Below are 23,937 nucleotides of genomic sequence, written 5' to 3'. Positions count from 1 at the left end.
AGGCTTAAATATTTTAAGACAAAAATATCCCAATACACACACACACACACACACACACACACACACACACACACACACACACTACTTCAACAGTATCCTCTGAAATCAAACACAACTGAAAGTTTGTGGTTACAGTTCAGTCTTTACTCTTCAGAGTGAAATAAAGTCATCAGATCAAATTCAAGATTCTGAACTAAAACTCGTCTCGTCGTCTTCAGGCGTCTCTCTCTTCTTCCTTCTTTTCAAGACAAAAATCTGCAGAAACACAGACAAGACTTGAGTCAGCAATTTGACCTGCCACACAGCTTTAGGGAGGCTTCAGCACCCCTAAAATAGGCCTAACGACACCACTGGCTTTACTCCACCTTCTTCCACGCAGGCCTGGACCAACAGCTGTCCCCACCAGGCATGTGCAGACGTGGGGGCAGAAGGGGCTTGAGCACCTGCCCCTTCCCTGATGGGTGGCCCAAGTACCCTTTTTTTGAGGCAAATTTTTATAATTTTTTAAAAAAATTATTAGTATTTTTTTCGTGTGTGTGTGTGTGTGTGTGTGTGTGTATGTGGAGTCCTGCCTGTACCCCTTAATAACAATGTTCCCTCTAAGCTGCACACGTGCGCAATTGCGCACTGCTGGCACGGTCTCTGCGCACAGAAAATCTGCGTTGTGCACAAAAATAATCTAACCTGAATTGAAATTAAAATTAAAATTTCAACAAGTCTGTTTTGTAGTGTTAGTCAGTAAGTCACTGGCTGCTCCTGTATGTGTTTAGAACGATACCACCTTATCCCATAGTCCAGCCAATGATGCGATTCACATTCGTATATACGCAGCTAATCAACGTCGTTGATGACAGCGTCCTTATGTGCCGACACCGGTGTTTTAACTAGCAAAGCAGCGTGGCTGATGTGGAGTGAAGCCACGTTAATGACAACGTGGACAACCACTGGAGATGTGAGCAGGACAGACGGAACAACTGACGGACAAAGTGTGGACTTTATAGCAGTTTTTAAATTGTGTTGATCGGCCACGTAAAACCAGAGTTATGATAAAATATCTGCAATGTTTGTTTTTCTTCCTGAATACTGTCGTTGTTTATTTACTGCAGGAAGAAACGGTAAAAACGGCGTTTTATAACGCTCGAAAGCACTCTACACCTGTGAGCAAAAACAAAACCAACCCCCCACGCTTTCCTATTGGTCGAAAAAAGTACCATGTTGACCAATCAAAAAATGATATGGCAACGTGGCATCTAGCTGTTAAGACACGGGGGGAAGTTTTAGGAGTGACGGCGGTGTTTTGAGATGTGAGAGATTTGCAACGTTTAGCGCAAATTGCGTGTAGTTAGTGTGTAGTGTAGTCAATAGTTTTGTTGTGTATGTCAGAACAATGAGGTGACTGCTGAGTGTTACAAGTGTTACAGCAGTGATACATCTGCTGTTGTCAAGCCTGCAGGTATCAGGCTGTTGTTCTCCTTCATCTCATAGTGGACAGAAATTTCTTTTTGGAGTGGCACAAATAATTTGTGTGGCATCAGATTTGATGCAGAACAGCTGATTGTTCTGTAAATAGTTTGAAATGTTTATTTAAAAACACCTTGGCTGCATTAAAAAAAAAAGCTGCAAAAAACTGAGTTACTTTTTTGAAGAAGTAACTATATAATTAATTGCCCAATATTGGTCATTATATACTATATTTTGCAGACAGAGAGTTACAGACTCTCTCCCAGACCACAGACTCATAATACAAGTCAGAGCTTTATGCAAAAAAGAAAAAGAAAGTTGTGTTTTTAAAATTGGAGTTCAAGTTATTTTTACTTCCAATAGTGTTAACATACTACACAGATCATGAACAAGACTTTTTACATTTTCATTTCAAGAGCTCCAGGGTCTCCGTGGTTGGTTCTTCCCAGCGGCAAGACAAAGAGGAAACGTAAACAAAGGAGGCAAAAGCGTGGCTGCAGGGCGGGTCCACTAGCTCGGCTAAAGAAACAGCCATTTAAGCCACCGCTTCCGAGTATTTTCCTCTCCAACGTCAGGTCCATAACCAACAAAATCGACGAACTGAGATTACAAATTGCAGTCAATAAGTGTGTACGGGACAGCAGCATAATATTACTCACAGAGACTTGGCTGCAGCCATCAATTCCGGACTCGGCTATTGAGCTAGCAGGCCGCACGGTTCACCGTCACGACAGGAACGGCCACTCCGGTAAGATCAAAGGAGGGGGTTTATGCATCTACACCAATGACAGCTGGTGCAAAAACACAAAGACTGTAGACAGCCACTGTTCCCCGGATTTGGAATACTTGACTGTGAAGTGCAGACCCGTCTACATACCTCGCGAGTTTACTGTTGTCATGGTAACGGCCGTGTATGTACCACCCGATGCTAATGCTAACTCTGCCATGGAGGAGCTGCACAAGACAATAAGCAACCAGCAGAACTCCCATCCAAACGCAGTGCACATTATAGCTGGGGACTTCAACCATGCTGATTTAAGGTCAGTATTCCCCAGATTTGAACAGCATATTAAATGTGCAACGAGGGGAAAAACACATTGGATAAAGCCTACAGCAACATCCAAAAAGGCTACAGAGCAACCCCTCTACCACATCTAGGTTTGTCAGACCACATGTCCATGCTGTTGATCCCTGCATACACTCCCATTAGGAGAAGAGCCCCCCCAGTCACAAAAACTGTGAAAACCTGGCCAGAAGGTGCATCACATCAGCTGCAGGACTGTTTTGAAAACACGGACTGGAGCGTGTTCGAACATCAGGACCTTGAAGAGCACACAACATTAGTGCTCTCATATATTAACTTCTGTGTCAACAGTGTCACTGTGGACAAACGTCTCCGGGTGTATTCCAACCAGAAACCCTGGATGACTAAAGAGGTCCAGGTCCTGCTGAAGCAACGTGACGCCGCTTTTAGATCCGGTGATGGTATGCAGTACAGTGCAGCCAGATCTCAGTTGAAAAGAGGCATCAGAGAGGCCAAGGCAGCGTACAAGAGAAGGATCGAAGACCACTTCACCACCAACAACTCACGACAGGTATGGCAGGGAGTTCAGCACTTAACCAACTACAAACCTGGCAATACCCCGTTGACTGAGGGTAACGCGGAGCTTGCAGAGGAGCTGAACCACTTCTTCGCACGCTTTGAGGTGAAGGGACCAGAGGCAGCAGCAGCAAAAACATCGGACAGCAGCAGCCCAAGCCTCATAGTGCAGGAATATGAGGTGAGGCGCAGACTGAGGGCAGTGAACCCCAGGAAGGCCACCGGACCAGATGGGGTAACCGCAAAGGTCCTAAAAGAGTGTGCAGACCAGCTGGCTGGGGTCTTCACTAAGATCTTCAACACTTCACTGTCCCAGTCCTGCATCCCGCCGTGCCTAAAGTCAGCCACAATTGTCCCACTGCCAAAGCGTACTAACATTAGCAGCCTCAACGACTACCGACCAGTTGCTCTAACACCTGTTATAATGAAGTGCTTTGAGAAACTGGTCCGACGTCACATCATGTCCTGCCTGCCACCCACACTCGACCCGCTCCAGTTTGCATACAGAGCTAACAGATCCACTGAAGATGCCATTGCTACAACGCTCCACACCACCATCTCTCACCTGGAAGTGCAGGGCCGTTACGCCAGGCTGCTCTTTGTTGACTTTAGCTCTGCTTTCAATACGATACTCCCGGACAGACTAATAGATAAACTGCTGGAAATTGGACTTCCTTCCACCACCTGCCGCTGGATCAGAGACTTCCTCTCAGACCGTGTACAGAGAGAGTGGGGCCTCATCTTTCCTCAGCCCTCAGCCTCAACACCGGCTCTCCACAAGGCTGTGTACTGAGTCCCCTACTGTACACTCTGTACACACATGACTGTGTTAGTTCCCACCCAGACAACACAGTCATCAAGTTTGCAGATGATACCACTGTGGTGGGGCTCATCTCAGGGGGAGATGAGACTGCATACAGAGCTGAAGTTCAGAGGCTGTCAGATTGGTGTGCAGACAACAACCTGGACCTCAATACCACCAAAACAAAAGAACTGGTAGTTGACTTCAGAAGGAGGAAGTCCGAGCTGCAGCCTGTCAGCATCAACGGGGAGTGCGTGGAAAGGGTCTCCAGTTTCAAGTTTCTGGGTGTGCACATAGACACAGACCTCCAATGGAGCTCTAACACCTCTGCGGTCTTAAAGAAGGCCCAACAGCGTCTCCACTTTCTGAGAATCCTCAGAAAAATGGACCTGAAGAAGGAGCTGCTGACCGTCTTCTACCGCTGCTCCATTGAAAGTGTGCTGACATATTGCATCGGTGTGTGGTTCTCCAGCTGCACCACAGCACACAGAAAGGCACTCCAGAGGGTCATCAACATGGCCCAAAAAATCATTGGACATCCTCTTCCCTCCCTGAAGGACCTGTACAGCACTCGCTGTCTCAAGAGGGCACGCAGCATCCTACGGGACTGCACACACCCAGGACACCGGGTGTTTAAGCTGCTGCCGTCTGGCAGGAAGTTCAGGCTGCTGAGGTCCCGAACAAATAGACTCAAGGACAGCTTTTACAACAGGGCAATAGCCCTGATCAATGTAAATAGCTGACCTGACTGGATACCTCCCTGGACTTTTTAGGGGGAGGTAACAATGTTTAAAACGATAACAATAATATTTATATTTATAACAAGGTGCAATAATAATTAATGTGCAATAATAACAGTGTGCAATACACATACACTTATTCTTCTTTTTTATACTAAGTTAATATACTGTGTTGTGTTGTTTGTTACGTTGTGATGTGTCATATCGTGTCGTGTTGTGTTATATGTAGTGCCGACGTAGGACAGTTTTTCCAATTTCATTGTACTACTGTACTATGTATGACTGTGCAATGACAATAAAGAGTTATCTTATCTTATCTTATCTTATTGTAAGTGGGCTAAAGCAGTTAATTAAAAGTAGTCTAACATAAATGTAAATGCTGTAATTTGATTATTTTAATAAACCATGTAACTTGGATGGATTAGATGCTGGCGTGACCACAGTGCACACATCTGCTGTCGCTCACAGCGGTCCAAGGGACGCTCAGGGAGTTTGTGTGTTTGCTCAGACACATGAAAAATTAGAGGGAACATTGGTCAATAATAACATTTAGCTATTAATCATAGTTTTGCTAGATTAAAGGATCTGGCTTGCATCAGTCACATGACTACCATTACCCAATGATCGCCCTTGACAGCAGAGCGCACTGGTTACGAACCAGAAATGAGCTCGCAAAGTGCACGCGCATTTTTTCCACCTGAGAGGTGTGAAACTGTAGGAGAAACAGACAAAATAACTGGGAGATGCAGACTGATGCATCAAAAACCAGTAAGTAACTGTACTGCGTACACTGTAGTCTATAGCACACAGCAGTATTAGCTTATTATGGACACATTGGTAAGTTGTTTTGTGGCAACTGACAATTTGAAACTAATGAGCGTGCTGTGTGTGCAACAGCGTGACAAACATTACCTGTCCTGTTATTAACTGCACAAGTAGTGCTGGTCACAGCTGCTAGCTGGGTAAGGCTGTCAGGGGTCTGTAGCTCTGTCACCGTTTTAGGGAACATGTTTAGTTTTAAAGTAAGTTACAGGTCTTTTCCTGCCTTTGTGGAGGACTTATATTTGACTGAACACTATCTAATATGCATATCCACATAATTATGAATGATTATAATTATGATATTAGGAAAAATCACTGTTTTAAAAATACATTGAGAAACAGATTATATTAGATTTATATTTCAAATAGGACAAAATGCTAATTTTACAGCAGCAACATTATTGTATCTCTACAGTTTAAACATTTAATAAAGTTTCTGCCTGCACAGAGAGGATAGTCAAACAAACTGAATCATCATAAATACATTATTTTATATTTATTACTTTATGTTTTATTCTTACTTTATTATTATTATAGCACTAGGAATAAATAATAAGGGAAGGATTCTGGATCAACACTATGATGCAAAGTTGTGGCCATAGTATATACAGTATTCTGGAGATAATTTAAAATGTCACTGTATGTGTGTGTGTGTGTGTGTTTTATATGTATAGATTTTTTTTAAATTATTACTCATGAAATATCATTTTCCAGATATGCACAGTAAGGACATGAGGAGGAAACAGTGACATAAGTGTAACAGAGTTAGAAAACACCTTAATGAAGTTCCTCAAAATTGATGTGCTTTGTGAATAGTTGGAGCCACCTGGTGGACAAATACCGAACTGCAACGGTTAAGGTTCCAAATTGCTGCACAGCGCATGCCTCAGCAAACGAAAAATACTCCCAAGCTGGTGGTAGGTGCTTGTGAGCGATGGTGTTGTCAATTTTGTATGTGTATTAGTGAAAACATTCTCATACTGGTAATTGTCAACATCTGTTTTGATTGTAAGCAGTACTAGCACATACCTGTACCCTCAAAGTTACAAGCATTTTGATGCATCAGTACTAACTTTCTTCCCGAGTAGAATTTTTAGTTAACATGCTAAGCTAATACTCGTTAGTTAGTTGGGTGCTTTTTGACTTGCACTTAGTTCAACACCTACGCCAGAATGCTGTTTATAGACTTCAGTTCAGCATTCAATACAATCCACCCCTCACAACTCATCAGGAAACTGACAGACCTGGGCATCAGTTCCCTCATCTGCAAATGGTTACTGAACTTCCTGACCAACCGCCCCCAACATGTCCGGCTGGATAACCACTGTTCATCTACAATCACGATGAACACCAGTGTACCACAAGGCTGTGTGATGAGCCCTTTCCTCTACTCCCGCTTCACCCACGACTGCAGACCTGCTGATGGTTCCAACACCATCATTAAGTTTGCAGATGACACCGCGGTGATTGGCCTCATCAGTGACAACGATGAGGCCGCCTACAGGGAGGAGGTGGATCGTCTGGCTGAGTGGTGCGACAGAAACAACCTGCTGCTTAACACCGAGAAGACCAAGGAGCTCATCGTGGACTACAGGAGGAATGCTGACCCACATCCACCCATCCACATTAAGGGGACGGCTGTGGAGCGTGTGAGCAGCTTCAAGTTCCTGGGATTCCACATCTCCGAGGATCTCATCTAGACAACCAACTGCTCCAAGCTGGTCAAGAAGGCTCACCAGCGCCTCTTCTTCTTGAGGACTCTGAGGAAGAACCACCTGTCCTCAGACATCCTGGTGAACTTCTATCGTTGCACCATCGAGAGCATCCTGACCAACTGTATAACAGTCTGGTACGGGAACTGCTCTGCCTCGGACCGGAAGGCGTTGCAGAGGGTCGTGAAAACTGCCCAGCGCATCGCCGGAGCACCACTTCCTGCCATAAAAGACATCTACAGGAAGCGGTGTCTGAAAAGGGCTGGGAAAATCATCAAAGACCCCAGTCACCCATCACATGGACTTTTCACCCTCCTGCCCTCTGGGAGGCGCTACAGGAGCCTCCGGACTAAGACCACCAGGTACCGGAACAGCTTCTTCCCCACAGCTGTCAGACTCCTGAACTCTGCCTCCTGACATCTGACCCATGTTAACACATGGACTGAACATACACACACCCACAATGGACAACTGTACCCTCAAACACACAATAATAACATGGACTGAACCACCACTCACAACCACTAGCACTTTATATAGCCTCTGTAGAAACTATCTACACCCTCACTTATCTTAACTGCACTACTGTATAGCTCTGTGTAAATAATCATTCTGTACATTCGATAATCTTTAATCCTACAACTGTTTACAACTTGCATAGTTCCCATTTCTGTATAGCTGTATATCTCAGATTCTGTAAAGTTATTTATTTCATATTCTGTATAGTTTTTCATATTTATATCCTGTTCATATCCTGTACATAGCTTGTACTCACTACAACCTGTACATACTTATAGTTATAGAATATTCACAACATACCTCATACCGTGTACATTATAGCATACCATAATAGACCCATTTCTGTAATATACTCACATATCTATATTATTGCTAATATATATTGTAATATATCTATATCACTAAAGCACTTCTGGATGGATGCAAACTGCATTTCGTTGCCCTGTACCTGTGCATGTGCAATGACAATAAAGTTGAATTCTATTCTATTCTATTCTATTGTTTCTCTATGAGATTGTAATTGTTCTAATCCTTGCTAACAGCACTGAATGTTGCAGTTGCTATTCACACTGTTGATGACAACTGTGTGCTGTTTTCTTTGTATTAGGTAGGCTCTGTTAAGTACAAGCTTTAGTTGATACTGTTGTATAAAAAGCTGTTTTTATATGTTATTGTTGTTCTTGGTTAGGGAAAAGGGAGATATAATGGCTCTCATCTCTCAGTTACCATAAGGAGAAAAATAAATAAACTAGAATAAGTTGCATTTCCTGCGAAAATCCAGTGTGAAAGCCATGTAGTACAATCTGCTGAAAACAGCTGAAAAAGCAGAACTTTCTGCTGAATAGAGGTGAAGAAACTAAAATTTGTGCTTAAAAAAGATGAAGTTAAACTTTCTGCTGAAAAGAGGTGAAGAACCTGAAAATTCTGCTGAAAAGGGTTGAAGAAACTGAAATTTGTGTTGAAAAGACATGAAAAAGTTGCCATGGCCGAGATTCAAACCCAGACCTCCCAGTCTCAAAACAGCTGCTCATCTCACTGAGCTAAAACACAGCTCACCCCGGCGAGCAACATCAGTGAGCACACTCGTAATGTGGTCCTATTCATCGAAATGGGCCAAAAAATGGCATAAAAAGCTTAATAATTCAAAAAGTACAAAAGTTATAAGAACCCAAAGATATAGCAGGAATTAGCAGAAGGAGCGGAACAGTTTAAAGTTTTAATGGTAGAAATTGGATGAAAACTGAGGGAGTAGTTAACCACCAAAGAAACGGAGCAACTAGAACTAGAAAAAGTTCCATTTCCTGCAAAAATGTAGTGTGAATGCCGTGTAGTGGAATCTGCTGAAAACAGCTGAAGAAGCAGAACTATCTGCTGAAAAGAGGTAAAGAAGCTGAAGTTTCTGCTAAAAAGAGCTGAAGGAGCTGAACTTTTTGCTGAAAAGAGGTGAAGAAGCTGGACTTTCAGCTTAAAACAGATGTAGAAGCTTCATTTTCTGCTGAAAAGAGGTGAAGAAGCTGAACTTTGTGCTTAAAACGGGTGTAGGATCTCTTTATTGTGTGAATGTAGTAAGGCATTCACATAATAAAGAGAAACAGGAACACAAGGTAGACGAAAGAATAAAGAGAAACGGGATCTCAATATTGCCACTACATGATAACAGATTTGGTTTCAGCTAGAACTTTTAAAGAAAGACTTTGATGATGTTGTATTGTAGAAATATATATTAGTCTTTTGTTAAGTGTTATGTTTTGAGAAAAAAAAGGAAAATAATAGAATAAAAAAGGAGCCCAGCGTAAAGGCAAGTAAGTAAGTAAGTAAGTAAAACTTTATTTATATAGCACCTTTCAAGATAAAAATCACAAAGTGCTTCACAGAAGCTAAAACCTAAAAATAAAAATCAACTAAAAGCAAGTTTAAAAAGATGGGTTTTTAGCTGTTTTTTAAAAGTGACCACTGAGTCCACAGATCTCAGGCTCAAAGGGAGAGAGTTCCACAATCTGGGGGCCACAGTTCCAAAAGCTTTGTCGCCTTTTGTTTTCAGCCTCGTGTGCTGGACAGCAAGCAATCCCTGGTCACATGACCTCAGGGACCTGCTGGGAATGTATGGATGCAAAAGTTCACTTATATATGTTGGTGCTTGTCCATGCAGGGCCCTGAAAGTCAAGGTCAAAACCTTAAACTGGATCCTGAATTTAACGGGGAGCCAGTGCAGCTGAATCAGCAGGGGTGTGACATGGGAAAACTTGGAGGACTTGGTCAGAAGCTTTGCAGCAGCGTTCTGAACAACTTGCAGACGATCCAAAGAGGCTTTACATAAACAAGTAAACAAAGAATTACAATAATGCAGACGAGATGAAACAAATGCATGAATGACAATTTCTAATTCGGAGCGCGATACAATGGGACTCAGCTTAGCAATGTTTCTCAAATGATAAAAACAGGAGCGAACCAAAGATTTTACATGGGCATCCAAAGTCAGAGCTGAGTCAATACTAACACCAAGGCTCCTGATAGACGGTTTTGCAAATGTAGCAAGTGGACCCAAGTTTTCCATAACACTAGGTACAAAAGTTTTAGGAGCACAAACAAGAACTTCAGTCTTCTCCTCATTTAGTTGAAGAAAGTTTCCAGCCATCCAACATCTAATGGAGTCTATGCACTTGTGCAAAATTTGTAGCTTGGAAACATCATGGGGCTTAAAGGAGATATATACCTGAATATCATCTGCATAGCAGTGATACGAAATGTCCTTAAAAGTGCTCAATAAGTGTTGAAGAGGAAGTAAATACAGTAAGAACAATAAAGGCCCCAAAACTGAACCTTGTGGCACACCATAGGCAAGAAAAGTAGAAGAGGAACTGTACTTAGAGGTAGCCACAGAAAAGGATCGTTCATGCAAATAGGATTCAAACCAGTCCAAAGCAGCCCCTGATATACCCACCCAGTCTCTCAGCCTATCTAGCAGAATATGATGGTCCACAGTATCAAAGGCGGAGGTCAGGTCCAACATCAACAGAACGGAGCATTCTCCTGCATCACATCTCATTAAAATGTCGTTGGAGACTCTAAGAAGTGTAGTTTCAGTAGAGTGAGCTCTACGAAAGCCAGATTGGAATTTATCCAGAATGCTGTATTCATCTAGAACAGCTATAAGCTGCTTAGCCACAACCTTTTCTAAAATCTTAGAAATGAACGGTAATTTTGAAATCGGTCTGTAGCTACTGAGAAGAGAAGCATCAAGCTTAGGTTTTTTTAACAGTGGGTGAATAACAGCATTCTTACAATAAACAGGGACCTGACCAGAAACCAGTGAGGTATTAATAATTGTGAGCACACAGGGACCAATAGACTGAAAGACATTTTTAAACAAAGATCCAGGTAAAATATCAAGAGAGCAGAAGGATGCTTTCATTGAATTAACCAACTTGACCAGCTCAGGTAAGGACGCAGGTAAAAATCTTTCTAACATTACAGGCCTAGCTTGAGTTGGAGCAGACAAGAGAGACACAGAAGGAGAGATACTGTTCCTCACGTTACTGACTTTTTCAACAAAGAAAGAAAGAAATTTTTCACAATCTTCATTTGATGAAATTGGGACAGCAGGTGGAGCAGGAGCAACAATATCACTAATGGTGTCGAATAGTACCTTAGGGTTACCTCTGCTCTTAGACACTAAGTCTGAGAAATAGGCCGCCCTCGCATCTCGAACTGAAGTGTTAAAAGAGACTAAAAGGTCCTTTAGATGAAGGAGATGGACATGCAAACGCGTTTTCCTCCATAAACGCTCAACCTTACGGCAGCAACGCTTTAAGAAGCGAATGCTGTCATTTAACCAGGGAGACGACTTTGAAACCGGAACTAGTCTAACTTTGACAGGACAAACATTGTCTAAAATACAAAGACAATGATTATTAAAAGGATTTGTTAAAAAATGAACATCATTATAGGGAGATAAAACTAAATTAAAAGCATCGGAAAATTTAACAGCACTAGAGGAAGTTAAGATGCGAGAGCTAACCACGTGTCGAATAGGAGAGAAGGACAAATGAAAAGACAGATTAAAAAGAATACAATGATGATCCGAAATAAAAATGTCCTCAGTACAAATAAAATCAATGTTTAAACCTAAAGTAAAAACAAGGTCCAGTGTGTGTCCTTTGGTGTGTGTGGGACCAGACACATGCTGAGTAAAATGAAAAGAATCCATGACGCTAAGGAAACCTCTGGCAAAGAGGTCAGAGTCATCATCAACGTGTATATTAAAATCCCCGACTATAACCAGTCTGGACAGCTTCAAAGTCGAGGATAAAAAGTCACTGAACTCCTTTAAAAACATAGTGTTTAGGCCAGGTGGACGATACACTACAGCGCAGTAAAATGGATCTTTATTTCCAATTCTAACCAGCTGTAGTTCAAAGGATGAAAAATGTCCGACCAACACTGCGCGACAGTAAAACCGGCTTCCAAACACCGCAGCGACACCTCCTCCTCGACCCGACGTCCGAGGCTGGCTGATGAATGAGTACCCACTCGGACAGAGTTCAATGAAGGATGAAAAGTCACCATCGCGCTGCCAGGTTTCGGTTAGAAATAAGAAGTCCAGTTTCTTGGAAAGAATAAAATCGTTCAGCAGGAACGTTTTATTAGTCATTGATCGAGCGTTGAAAAGCGCCACTCTCAGCGAAGTAGAAGACATATTATTAACAGAAGCGGCCCGATTTAGGGGACGAAGAAACAGAGAGTTTGATCCGCGACGTTCATAAATTCCACTCACCGCGGGGATGGAAGGCCAAACAACAGGAGAGTCTGGATGAACACTCCTGAGGTAGCGCCGTCTCATAGATCCAGGCACAGTTAGTCCCCGCTTCCAGAACAGTCTGAGTTTTACCTGGACACCTGCTCTTTTCCCTCTCCTTCTCCGTGACTTGCGCGGACACAGAAAGGCGCCACTGATGACACCTAACGAAGATCCAGACACCGGTGTCGGCAGTGGAGGATGGAAAATACCGCAGGAGGATAAGGCATCTTGACTTATCATAGAGGATCGGATGGATAATAGCGTCAGGCGATCATAGACAAGGGCAGCCAACACATTAGTGACAAAAAGCGAAAGCAAAAAGGCCGAAAAAAACAGCACAGAGAAACCACGGCCGGCAGCGGCAAAGCCAAACACAGGCGCCATCATACCGGAAGTCCAGCGTCTCAGTGCTGTCCTTTCTACATGGGCATATCACACCACATGCACCATAGACTCTCAGAACAGCAACAACTACATAAGGAGCTGTGTGAGGCTGTGGATCCCTCAGCAGCTGGATTACAAAGAGCACAGGTAACAATAACACCTGTACCAGTTGTTGCATTGCAGAGATATTCAAGTATAAAAACAATAATAAACACAATGTTTTGGTTCTATAACGGTTTCTATTATTACTTTATTATGGATTGGGTGCAGGAGTTTTTGAGTGTGGATAATTAAAGAACAGATTAATACAACAGCAAATTGTGCCTTGTTCTCAGATGGACAGCAAGTGGAGAGTAATAGATGAGATGATGAGATGAAGGAAGAGAGGCAAAGAGTGAGTCACAGGCAGAGTCTAGTTTTTTCTCACAGTTTGTTGCCTTATAGTTCCACGCACTGTCACCAATCTTTGAATTATATTATTATCTCATAACACTTGATCAGCTCCCATCTCTCCTGTGGACTCTTTAACGTCTACAGTCTCAGATCAGTGGAGCCCTGCCCTCCAGCACTATCATCAGCAGGAGCAACATTGTACCCATCAGGTAAAACATGGCCTACGTTTGCTTTGTCCCCACCTGATGACAGTGATATAGTATGATAAGATTCCATATTAGATTCTAGATGGAATGTGTGTTGTTGTTATTCAGCCTGGTTCTATGTGCCCCTTTTTTTAACTTTGAGCACCCGCTCCTTTAAACATCTCTACACAGCCCTGGTCTCCACAGATGAGGGACCAAACCACATCATCTGACAGGATGGTGTTTCTGAAGTTTTTGTTTCGATTTTATTTGATTCGTATTTGTTAGAACAATAAAGAAGCTCAGTCTAATGAAATTGATTCATTGCAACACTACTGAGTCATTGATTTTTGCTTTTATGATTTTCATAGGAAGGCTTCTGCTCTGATTCTGTGTTTTTGGGTCATGGCTTTATTGTTAGTCTCAATACTGACAGTCAACTCTCTCTAAACCAGACTCTCAACTTCAGGTTCTTAAACACACTCAGATAAAAACGTGCATTACACATGTCATGTTACTGTTCAAAACAAAACGATCCCTGCCAGTGCCACTTCCTTCACTCAGAGACGTCATCAGATTTTGATAATAAAATGGTGAGCTATGAAATAAAATCACAGTGAAGTTCATGTAGCACAGAGATGAATGTTTAATGTTGATTAATGAGAGACTCAGCAGCAGATCAGAATCAAGCAGAAGAACATTTAGACATTTTCTGCATCAGCACACGAAGATATGCATATTCAGTCTGAGCTGCTAGAGCTTTACAGCTGGGCTTCATTCACTGCTTTCAGGAACAAGTTGTACATAGAAAATCTATCACACTGAAAATTATTCTGAGGAAATGGTTCAGCTGATTTTCAACCATTTTTGCAAATTTCATCAGAGCACCTGTAAAAATAACTATCTTAGTATTACTAATTAGGGGTATGCCATATCACATCATTCACGATTCATGATGATTCATGGTGGCCGGGTCGCGGGTGCAGCAGCCTAAGCAGAGAAGCCCAGGCCTTCCTCTCCCCAGCCACCTCCTCCAGCTTGTCCGGGGGAACACCCAGGCGTTCTCAGTCCAGCTGAGAGATATAAACTCTCCAGGTTGTCCTGGGTCTGCCCTGGGGCCTCCTCCCAGTGGGATATGCCCGGAACACCTCACCCAGGAGGCATTCTGGTCAGATGCCCAAACCACCTCAACTGGCTCCTTTCGATGTGAAGGAGCAGCAGCTCTTCTCTGAGCTCCTCCCTGATGGCTGAACTTCTCACCCTATCTCTAAGGTGAGAGGCCAGCCACCCTTTGGAGGAAGCTCATTTCCACCGCTTGTATTTGTGATCTCGTTCTTTCGGTCACTACCCACAGCTTGTGACCATAGGTGAGGGTAGTGAGGGTTGTATGGGATCTAATGGCCCGTAGCAATGGGCCAGACACCCCATACTCCTGCAGCACCTACCACAGGACACCCAGAGGGACACGGTCGAATGCCTTCTCCAAGTACACAAAACACATGTAGACTGGTTGGGCAAACTCCCATGTCTGTGAAGGTTCTCAGTCATCCAGGTCATCGTAGTCAAAGGAGCTTGCAAAGAAAAGCGTCTGGACTTCTTTAAGTTGCTTGAAGACGTTTCACCTCTCATCCGAGAAGCTTCTTCAGTTCTAAGGTCAAATGGTGGAGAGTCCCAGATATAAACCTAGTGGGAGTTTCCCCCCACAGAGGGACAAAAGGACCCCCTGATGATCCTCTAATCGCCTGAGCCAAGGTGTGAAATTGGGTGTGGGACCCAATCAGCCAGAATTTCGGGTGTGTTCATTGTGAAACCTGGCCCCACCTTATCATGCGAATTCCTGAGGTCAGATGGCCCAGGATGTGAGTGGGCGTTAAGGCGTCTGGGAAGGGATCTCAAAACTGGATTATAGATGGCAGAGAGTTGGTGTCATAAGCCCCGCCTCTGTTCAAAGATGGTCGCTCACAGTGGACATAGATGGCTTCTTTCACTCCTCTTTCAAACCATCTGTCCTCTCTGTCCAAAATGTGAACATTGGCATCCTCGAAAGAGTGTCCTTTATCCTTAAGATGCAGATGGACTGCTGAGTCTTGTCCTGTGGAGGTGGCTCTTCTGTGTTGTGCCATGCGCTTGTGAAGTGGCTGTTTGGTCTCTCCAATGTAGAGGTCTGGGCATTCCTCGCTGCACTGTACAGCAAACACCACATTGTTAAGTTTGTGTTTTGGCGTTTTTTCTTTTGGGTGAACCAGTTTCTGTCTGAGCGTGTTGCTGGGTCTGAAATACACTGGGATGTCATGCTTGGAGAAAACTCTCCTAAGTTTTTCTGATACACCGGCTACATAGGGGATGACAATGTTGTTGCGTCTGTCCTTCTTATCCTCCCTCGCTGGTGTCTGGTCTTCTTTTCTGTGCCTCTTTGCTGACTTTAAGAACGCCCATTTAGGATAGCCACACGTTTTGAGTGCTTCCTTTACATGTGTGTGTTCCTTCTTTTTTCCTTCGGGCTTAGAGGGAACATGTTCTGCCCGGTGGTGTAGGGTCCTAATTACTCCAAGTTTGTGCTCCAGAGGGTGATGGGAGTCAAAAAGGAGGTACTGGTCCGTGTGTGTGGGCTTCCGGTAAACTTCGATGTTGAGGTTGCCGTTCTCTTCAATGTGCACAGCGCAGTCCAGGAAAGGCAAACAGTCGTCCTTTGTGTCTTCCCTGGTGAACTTGATATTTTTATCCACAGCGTTAATGTGCGCAGTGAAGGATTCCACTTCTTGTGTCTTGATTTTGACCCAGGTGTCGTCCACATATCTGTACCAGTGGCTGGGTACTCTTCCTTTGAAAGAGCCAAGAGCCTTCCTTTCCACTTCCTCCATGTAAAGGTTGGCTACAATAGGTTACACGGGGGAGCCCATGGCACAGCCATGTTTTTGTCTGTAAAAGCCTTCGTTGTACTTGAAATATGTAGTGGTGAGGCAGAGGTCTAACAGGGTGCAGATCTGATCGGGTGTGAAGTTGGTCCTGTCCTCCAAGGAGCTGTCTTCTTGTAGTCGTTTTCTGACAGTCTCCACGGCCTCCGTGGTGGGTATGCAAGTGAAGAGAGAGACTACATCAAAGGACATCAAACTCTCAACTAACGGACAGACTCTCCTTTCCAGCACCCTGGCATAGACTTTCCCAGGGAGGCTGAGGAGTGTGATTCCCCTGCAGTTGGAACACACCCTCCGCCCCCCCCGCCCCCCGGCAAAGTAGATGTATGCCATACTTCGCGGAAAATGACCAGGCTGGCCTAGAACTCTTTACAAGAGAAAAGGACCCAAAAGGACCCATTTTTCACAATAAAGTTATTGCACTCAAAGCTACCGTGTATTTTTCTGTATTTTGTCATATCGTGAAATTTAGTGCTATCGTGAGAATACACTGATAATATTTAATCACTCATCATAATATTGTGATATTATGTGTGGGCAATATCACCCATCCTAGTTTTATTACTATTTTCTGCAATTGTCTTCAAATGTTATATTTTCCTAACTCGTCTATTAATGACAGTACAGGGTAGGGTGAAAACAGGTCCATTGTTGTTGATATCATGATGTTATAATTAGAGATGGACCGATCCGATATTACGTATCGGTATCGGTCCAATACTGACTCAAATTACTGGATCGGATATCGGCGAGAAATAAAAAATGTAATCGATCCATTAAATATCAAAAAAGCACCTCACAAAACTTGCTACATGGCGTAACTCGGCTCATAACCGTAGCACCTCGCAGCAGTATGCATCACGTGATAGAGCGGCTGTGTGTATTTGTAGCCTCACCAGCATTTCATCTCCGAGGAAGTTATCCCAGAGAGAAGTAAAGCAAGTGTGTAAGTTCATCTCTGAATGTTTGTAAAGCATTCCAGTGTTAAGCTTAACAGATATATGGAGCGACTGCCTCTCTCTCTCCTGATGCTACTTCAATCGTGAAACTGCTTAATGATCAGCTGATCGGCTTTTGTGTCGCGACTCCGTCTGTCTTCTTTGTTTTTGGCCCACTTCTCACCAGAAAGAGGAAACCAGCGGCTGAACAACAGCAGCACTTTTAAGCTTGATAAGCTGTTGTTAGAATTTATTTAATATTACTTTCTACACCAGGATCTTTTTCTACAGCTGACGGCTGGTAACTATGCAGGGGCAGATCTAGCAAAGTTTAGCCAGGTGGGCGATAGGGCATGAACAGGGAAAAGGGGGCACAAAGACATAATTTTCTTTCTTATTCTCATTTAAAATTTCTAGCTTTTAATAAATAATTATCTGACTCTTACACCCAAAGTTTTAATCTGATGTAAAATATATAGAAGTCCATTACTGTATATAGTAACTGTTAAGTCTAATATACCCTAGTAAGCTATAGTACTTTTTCCTTTGGGAAAGTACCATCTGTGAATTTTGCAATTCTGTTGAAGAAAGATGTTGAATCTATTTAATTATTCTTGAAAAAATAATTTATTTCTGTGCATTTTTCCCCCTGCATCAAATTAAATTTGATTACATCGATTAAGCATCATGAGGTGGAGGGTGGGGGGTGGTTCCCTATTTTTTTTTGCTGGGAACTTGCAACCCTATTAGTTAGGTTGCTTAATATTTCTGCTAAGTACTCTTTAAAATACCAGAATAGGGAGGATGGAGTAGGTTTAAGTTTATTAGATTGATCAGTATTGCTGAACTATGAAATATTTTGGGCGCAGTGTATTTTTTACATACAGGTATAACAGAATAGCTTTAGTGTTGTTATTTATTTAAACTTGAGTATAAACATATACAAAATGCAGCAAGATATTAAAAAAAAGTTTTATTGATTAAAAAAAACACACTATATCGGATTCATATCGGTATCGGCAGATATCCAAATTTATGATATCGGTATCGGACATAAAAAAGTGGTATCGTGCCATCTCTAGTTACAATGTACTCACACAGAGGCAGTTCATCAACAGTACTGTCATTGCTGCAGCAGAAAGAAGATGAAGAGGTCATTTTATGTGACAAATTGGTTTGGCCATAATGAACACCATGTTCGAACATAAGAGTGTCCATAAGTGCACATGGCACCAGGACGCTCTGGGCCGCAGGTCAATGATCGATTTTGTAATCGTATCACCAGACTCGAGTGTCTAGTCATATTCTGGATATGTAAAGAGAGGGGCTGAGCTGTCAACAGATCACCACCTGGTGGTGAGTTGAATCAGGTGGAGGGGGAGGACGATGGACAGAGATGGTGCGCCTAAATGTATAGTGAGGGTGTGCCCCGGTCTCCGAGATCTTTATCGTACACCTCCGGCAGAGCTTCAGCAGCATTCTGAGGGAGACTGCGGACATTGAGTCCGAATGGACCATGTTCCGCACCTCCATTGCCGAAGCTGCTGCACTGAGCTGCGGCTGAAAGGTGGTTGGTGGCTGTCGTGGTGGTAACCCCCAAACCAAATGTTGCCTGTTCTGACAGGGTCCTGCTGTTGTTGCCTCCCTATCTCTCTCTTTTTCCTTTGACCGTTTCTCTTTGTGTGTGTGTGTGTGTGTGTGTGTGTGTGTGTGTGTGTGAGAACTCTTGTTCTCGCCAGCTACACCTGCCAACAATCACCTGCTGCTGATGAGCCCATTATCTGTGCCCTATTTAACAGGGTGGCTGAACCTTATTTGATGCTGGATTGTTGTGTAGCATCAGTCAGTGAACCCCGGCTCGTACAACTCTGAAAAGTAAGAAGTTAATCATTTTGTTTTGTCTTCTGTTCAGGAAACTTTTGGAGTGGTGTTTATGTGCGTGTGCCGGCTGACTGGATCACACCCACAAAATGAGAAAATGTAACTCAAACCCCGTGCAAGGCAGTTTCAAAGAAACTGCAGAAAATGGCATTATTCACACTAACACCACTAACCCTTTCAACAGGTAGTGTAAATGCTAGCTAATTTCCAGATTTTCTCTCTCACCTGCCTTGCCATCATATATGAAGGTTGTCTCAACATTGAACTTGAGGCACTCTGCCAGCTTCCTGTGGATGCTCTCACCCGCCTTCAGCTCATCAGTGTCCGTATGCTTCCCTTCTTTTCCTGAAAGGCAGAGAAAAACAATTCAAAGCACTGAAAAAAAAAACAAAAAAAAACTTGGGGTCCACCATCCACGGAGAGTGCAGTCAGGGTGGGCTGGGTGGAGTTGAGCGTCAGGAGTGACTTGTGACAGAAAGATAGCAACAAGAGCAAAGGGGAAGGTTTGTTATTCACGGTGCTCTTGCATTTGGAGTTAGTTTTGTGGTCTAGTTCCTTTTCATGGCTTTTTCAGAAACATTCAAGGCTTTTCACAATACTGTAGCTTCATGAGAACACTCTGTGGGGCACCTGCTAAATTCAGTGTGTTGAGTTCTGCTTTGTGTTTTCCATTTCAGAAGATTGTCCCCTTGGTTGATATGATCCTGTTGAACTCTCAGCTCTAAAGTTTCTGAAACTTTCATTATTATTAGGATTTGCTCATTTAAAAACAGTCAAATTCTTTCAGATGTTCCTTTTTTCAGTGAGAATTTCTTTCAGGGCACTGTCTGTGTTTCACTTGGTATGATGTGATGCTGAGTGCACAGTGGACACTTCTGCCTCCTGTTTGCATGAGTTTTCTGTTCAGTTTCTCACTGATGACTCTGTAAAGTTAGGGTGTTTCATTCTTACTGTAGATGAGCAACAGCCTTCCTGGAATTCCCTGAAAGACGCCGCTGTAGACAACGGTCAGACAGTCTGCACAGCCCTGGTAAACATCTGCTCGGCCCTGATCATTGTATGGAGACACCAACCCGCCAAACTCCATAACTCCTAATGGGAACACATTTAAAAAAATCATTAACATCTCACCACAATAATGACTAACAGTTGAGACCTCGTTGGAAGATTTTGTTTTCCTCTTTAAGTAGTTCCCTGTCACGGTCCGTCACGAGTGGAGAATGCGTGTAATGGACCCAGGTGCGTACACGAGTGAGCAGACGGGAGTGAGCTTTAACAGAAGGCGAGCCTTTAATATGGCTGAAAACAAGGTGTACAAATACAGCAGGGATAACGTGGCTAAACAGAAACCTAAACTGGGAACAAACGATGGTGAGGCTATGGCTTGGAAGACAACAGACCAGGCATGGAAACACGGAGGGTGGGAACACAGACGACGCAACACAGACTGTAAGAAACACAGAGACTAAATACACATGAGGGATGATCAGGGAAAGTGGCCACACATGGGAACGCAGCTGACACACATGAACTTAACGACAGGACAGGAGGAGTGAAACTGAATACACTGACAGTGAATGCAGGCCTTCAAAGTAAAACAGGAAACATGAAACATGAGACATGAACCGGGGAGACGTAGTACAGGGGGAGGTGACAATACTGACAGCATGAACTTGACAGTACAAGACGCACAGACATAAACACACGAAGGGCAAGGGAGACGTAATGCAAGGGTGATATATACAAATGGCTGGACTACCTTAATGAACCTAAACAATCAATAAACATCAAAATAGACTAAAAACAAAACACCGGGTCGCACGACCCAGGACCATGACAGTTCCCCATGACTGATGCTGTTAGGTTTTGTATTGTTGATTGTCATTTATGCTTAGAAACATTTACTCATATATGCTTAGAAGTATATAATCATTTGTAGATTGAAAGAATGTCTCATGAGGGGAGTGCGTTCACTCCTCTAAAGAGTGTTCTGGCATAGATCACACCTCCTAGCTTGCTGATATATGGGTTACCAAACACACGTATATCTCTTTAAGTATAAGAGCTCTTTGTTCAGATAGATCTGCTAGACGCCTGGCACCAGCTAGCACCAGAGTCTTCACAGGGTCACATCTTGACCCTACACACACACACACACACACACACACACACACAAGCAAAGTAATCTTTGTGTGTATGTAGACGTCATATGTTAATGAACCTATGCAGATTCATGTAACCTCAATAAAAGAACAGTGGTACGGGAGAACGGACGAGAGCAACTGGGGTCAAGCGAAGGAACGGCGCCTGTCCGGTTTTCTCTCCCGTGCACGAGAAACATGAAGAAGCTTGCCTACTTGTGTCTTGCTTTGCTGTGTAATTATATTGTCCTCAACGTTCCAGCAGATAGGTTCAAGCTACAAACCTATCAGATGCTACAGACAGACAGGCGTCCCCCTAAAAAAAAGTTCTGTAGTTTAGTTTGGAGATCAGAAACTCCAATTTCTGCCTTTTTTAAGTACAAATTTTGTAATATACAAAAGGGAATTTTAAAAGAAAATTTTCCTGTGGTTGAGGTTTTACCAATATGTCAACATTCTGATCTCTAAAAACCTAACTGACAACTTTAATTACCTAACACTTGATAAATAAAAAGTGGAAGTTTAAAAAAAAATCCTTTTCACAAGGTTCTGGTCTAACTCTCTTGGCCACTGGTATGTTAGCTACCTTGTGGCCATACTGAGAACATTGCTGTGCTCTGTGGTGTTATCTCAGTAGGTCAGACATCATGGTAGCAGTGTTAGTGTTTGTTTTTTCTTTTTATTGCTGTGAATCATCAGAACAAACCTCTCACTTCCAACCAAAATCAAACAACATTAGGAAAGTTGTTTTTATACTTTGAAAAATCTTTTAATTACATTTCTCTGGCTGCTTTCACATCCAAATGTCTTAATAAAAGGTCTAGTCTGGGCCTGTTTTGGACTTACCAGGGCTGTCCAGAACCATGCTGTGGTTGGAAGTCTCGGGATCAGGAATGGACATGTTGACTTGAAACACAAGACATTTTCCAGAGCTGTAAACAAAATAAATAAAGTAAAAAAAACTTTTGCAGAAAGTAAGCAGGTACTGAACTGCTGTTTGTCCTCAGTTTGACAAACTTACACTATGTTTCTCTCGATGAACAGAAAGGTTTCATTGTTGAATGCCTCCTTCATCTCCATCAGGGAGCTGTTGGCATGCTTCACCAACCTCAGACCTGCTGGATAATCTGAGAACGCTTCCACCAGAACCCATCGTGACTCAAACACCTGTGAGGAGGAACTAGGGTAAACCCACAAGCATTTGTTTTCTGGATTTATTACAGTTTCCTAATATTACTTGAAATGTAGGTAAAGTAGAACCGTGTGGTAGCATCTGCGCTTAAACTGCATAGGAGATACAAATAATACTGCAAATACTTTTTAATGTAATGAATACCTTGAAGACATTTTAAAGAAAGGAAAAACATTTAACCTTCTTACGCTGTAATTGCCTTGACTGTATGCTTTTTTTCCAGAATGCATTGAATGTTCATAGTACTTAAAACTCTATTTTTAAATTAGCCTTAATTGAGCAGATTTTTGCACAGCAGACCGAAAAATTACCAAATATATTTTTGTAGCCTCCTTTCACTGTAAAGAGGTATCAGTCAACAAGTAGTGACTTGGCAGATGTTTCTGTGAGTTCCCACCTTGTGCAGTACCTCCTGTCGCAACTTTGGTGGGAGGTCACATTCCTTTGCGGCAGCTTCAGCACTGCAGCTCTGCAGAATCAGAGCCAGCAGAAAAACTCTGAACAAAAGCTGCATCCTGGATCAGGAGGGCCTGCTGTGTTTGTGAGATCTGGAGGGAAGAAGCTCTGAGGTAAACTCTGAGAGAGGCGTCTCATGAAGACTGCAGACTGAGCACAGCTGGTCCAAAGAGTCTGTTTGCTTTTTTATAGAAGATAAACTGAACTCTGAACTGCAGGATGCAGCAAACCACACACTGCTGTAAATATTATGTTCAGCACTTACACATGTATTGATTTGCGTTTGGTTTTTTTTACTGATAGTACTGCTGTAAATATTACTATTATTACTTCATATTTTTACAAGCTCATTTATTTTATTTATCAGCATGTTTCCCACTTAGCTGCATCACACCTACTCTGTCAGTGTTTGAACTGACCAGTTCAATTCAGTTTCATTTATACAAATCACAACAACAGCTCCTCAAGGTGCTAGGAGAGTGTCAATGGAAAACTGTACTGAGTAGTCAGTATAAGCTTTTAGTGATATAAGTTTATTGATGATAGAATACTGCATGATGACCTTTTCCTTGTTTAGAACTGATTGTTCTTTATGAAACGTGTTCTGATATTTGTATCTGAATCTTTCCACAGCGATAGTAAGAAGTTGAACAAGCAGTTCTGACCTTGCACAAACACACACACACACACACACACACACACACACACACACACACACACACACCAAAGCACACAGACAGACACTGTGAGGTCTGTAGTGCAAAATTTGAATCTCAGAGCTTTGTATCTCTCTCTCTCTCTGTCTGTCTTTCTCTCTGTCACACACACACACACACACACACACACACACACACACACACCAAAGCACACAGACAGACACTGTGAGGTCTGTAGTGCAAAATTTGAATCTCAGAGCTTGGTGATTTGTCTCCCTCCAGTGGCCCACTGCAGGTATGATGAGGGTTAACGTATAGGGTTAGGGGGTAATAGCCAGTAGT

The 23,937-nt window shown here is 42.9% G+C and overlaps 1 protein-coding gene across 2 annotated transcripts; it reads right to left on the bottom strand.

Annotated features, from left to right (window-relative positions):
• Nucleotides 1–112: 112 nt before the first annotated feature.
• Nucleotides 113–23,112, bottom strand: LOC147303082 (saxitoxin and tetrodotoxin-binding protein 2-like). 2 transcript variants are annotated; one of them, XM_086281426.1, is made up of 6 exons: nucleotides 22,881–23,112; nucleotides 22,313–22,458; nucleotides 22,138–22,223; nucleotides 20,102–20,242; nucleotides 19,380–19,495; nucleotides 113–255 (listed from the first exon to the last, which is right to left on the bottom strand). In XM_086281426.1, exons 1-6 carry the CDS (start codon nucleotides 22,995–22,997, stop codon nucleotides 181–183), a joined length of 681 nt encoding a protein of 226 aa, XP_086137552.1. In that variant the 5' UTR covers nucleotides 22,998–23,112; the 3' UTR covers nucleotides 113–180. The 2 variants fall into 2 exon arrangements, with proteins under 2 accessions (XP_086137552.1, XP_086137553.1); XM_086281427.1 differs by having other exon boundaries at nucleotides 123–255; nucleotides 19,376–19,495; nucleotides 22,881–23,110.
• Between the last annotated feature and the right edge of the window lie 825 nt (nucleotides 23,113–23,937).

The sequence above is a fragment of the Aulonocara sp. 'chitande type north' Nkhata Bay genome, linkage group LG22 (genome assembly GCF_057382095.1).
Source record: "Aulonocara sp. 'chitande type north' Nkhata Bay isolate Kocher_YH1m ecotype deep benthic linkage group LG22, A_spYH_male_GT1.1, whole genome shotgun sequence".
Classification (NCBI taxonomy): Eukaryota; Metazoa; Chordata; class Actinopteri; order Cichliformes; family Cichlidae; genus Aulonocara; species Aulonocara sp. 'chitande type north' Nkhata Bay.
Note: the sequence above shows the minus strand (reverse complement) of the source record. Positions and strands in the feature narration are given on the sequence as shown.

Bases quoted from the DNA above. Each gene is read 5' to 3' on its own strand.
- LOC147303082 (XM_086281426.1), bottom strand. From the start codon at position 22,997: ATGCAGCTTTTGTTCAGAGTTTTTCTGCTGGCTCTGATTCTGCAGAGC. The intron at 20,243-22,137 runs GTAAGTCCAAAA...TGTTCCCATTAG, and splicing joins CATGGTTCTGGACAGCCCTG to GAGTTATGGAGTTTGGCGGG. The intron at 256-19,379 runs GCAGGTGAGAGA...GTGTTTCTGCAG, and splicing joins CCTTCATATATGATGGCAAG to ATTTTTGTCTTGAAAAGAAG.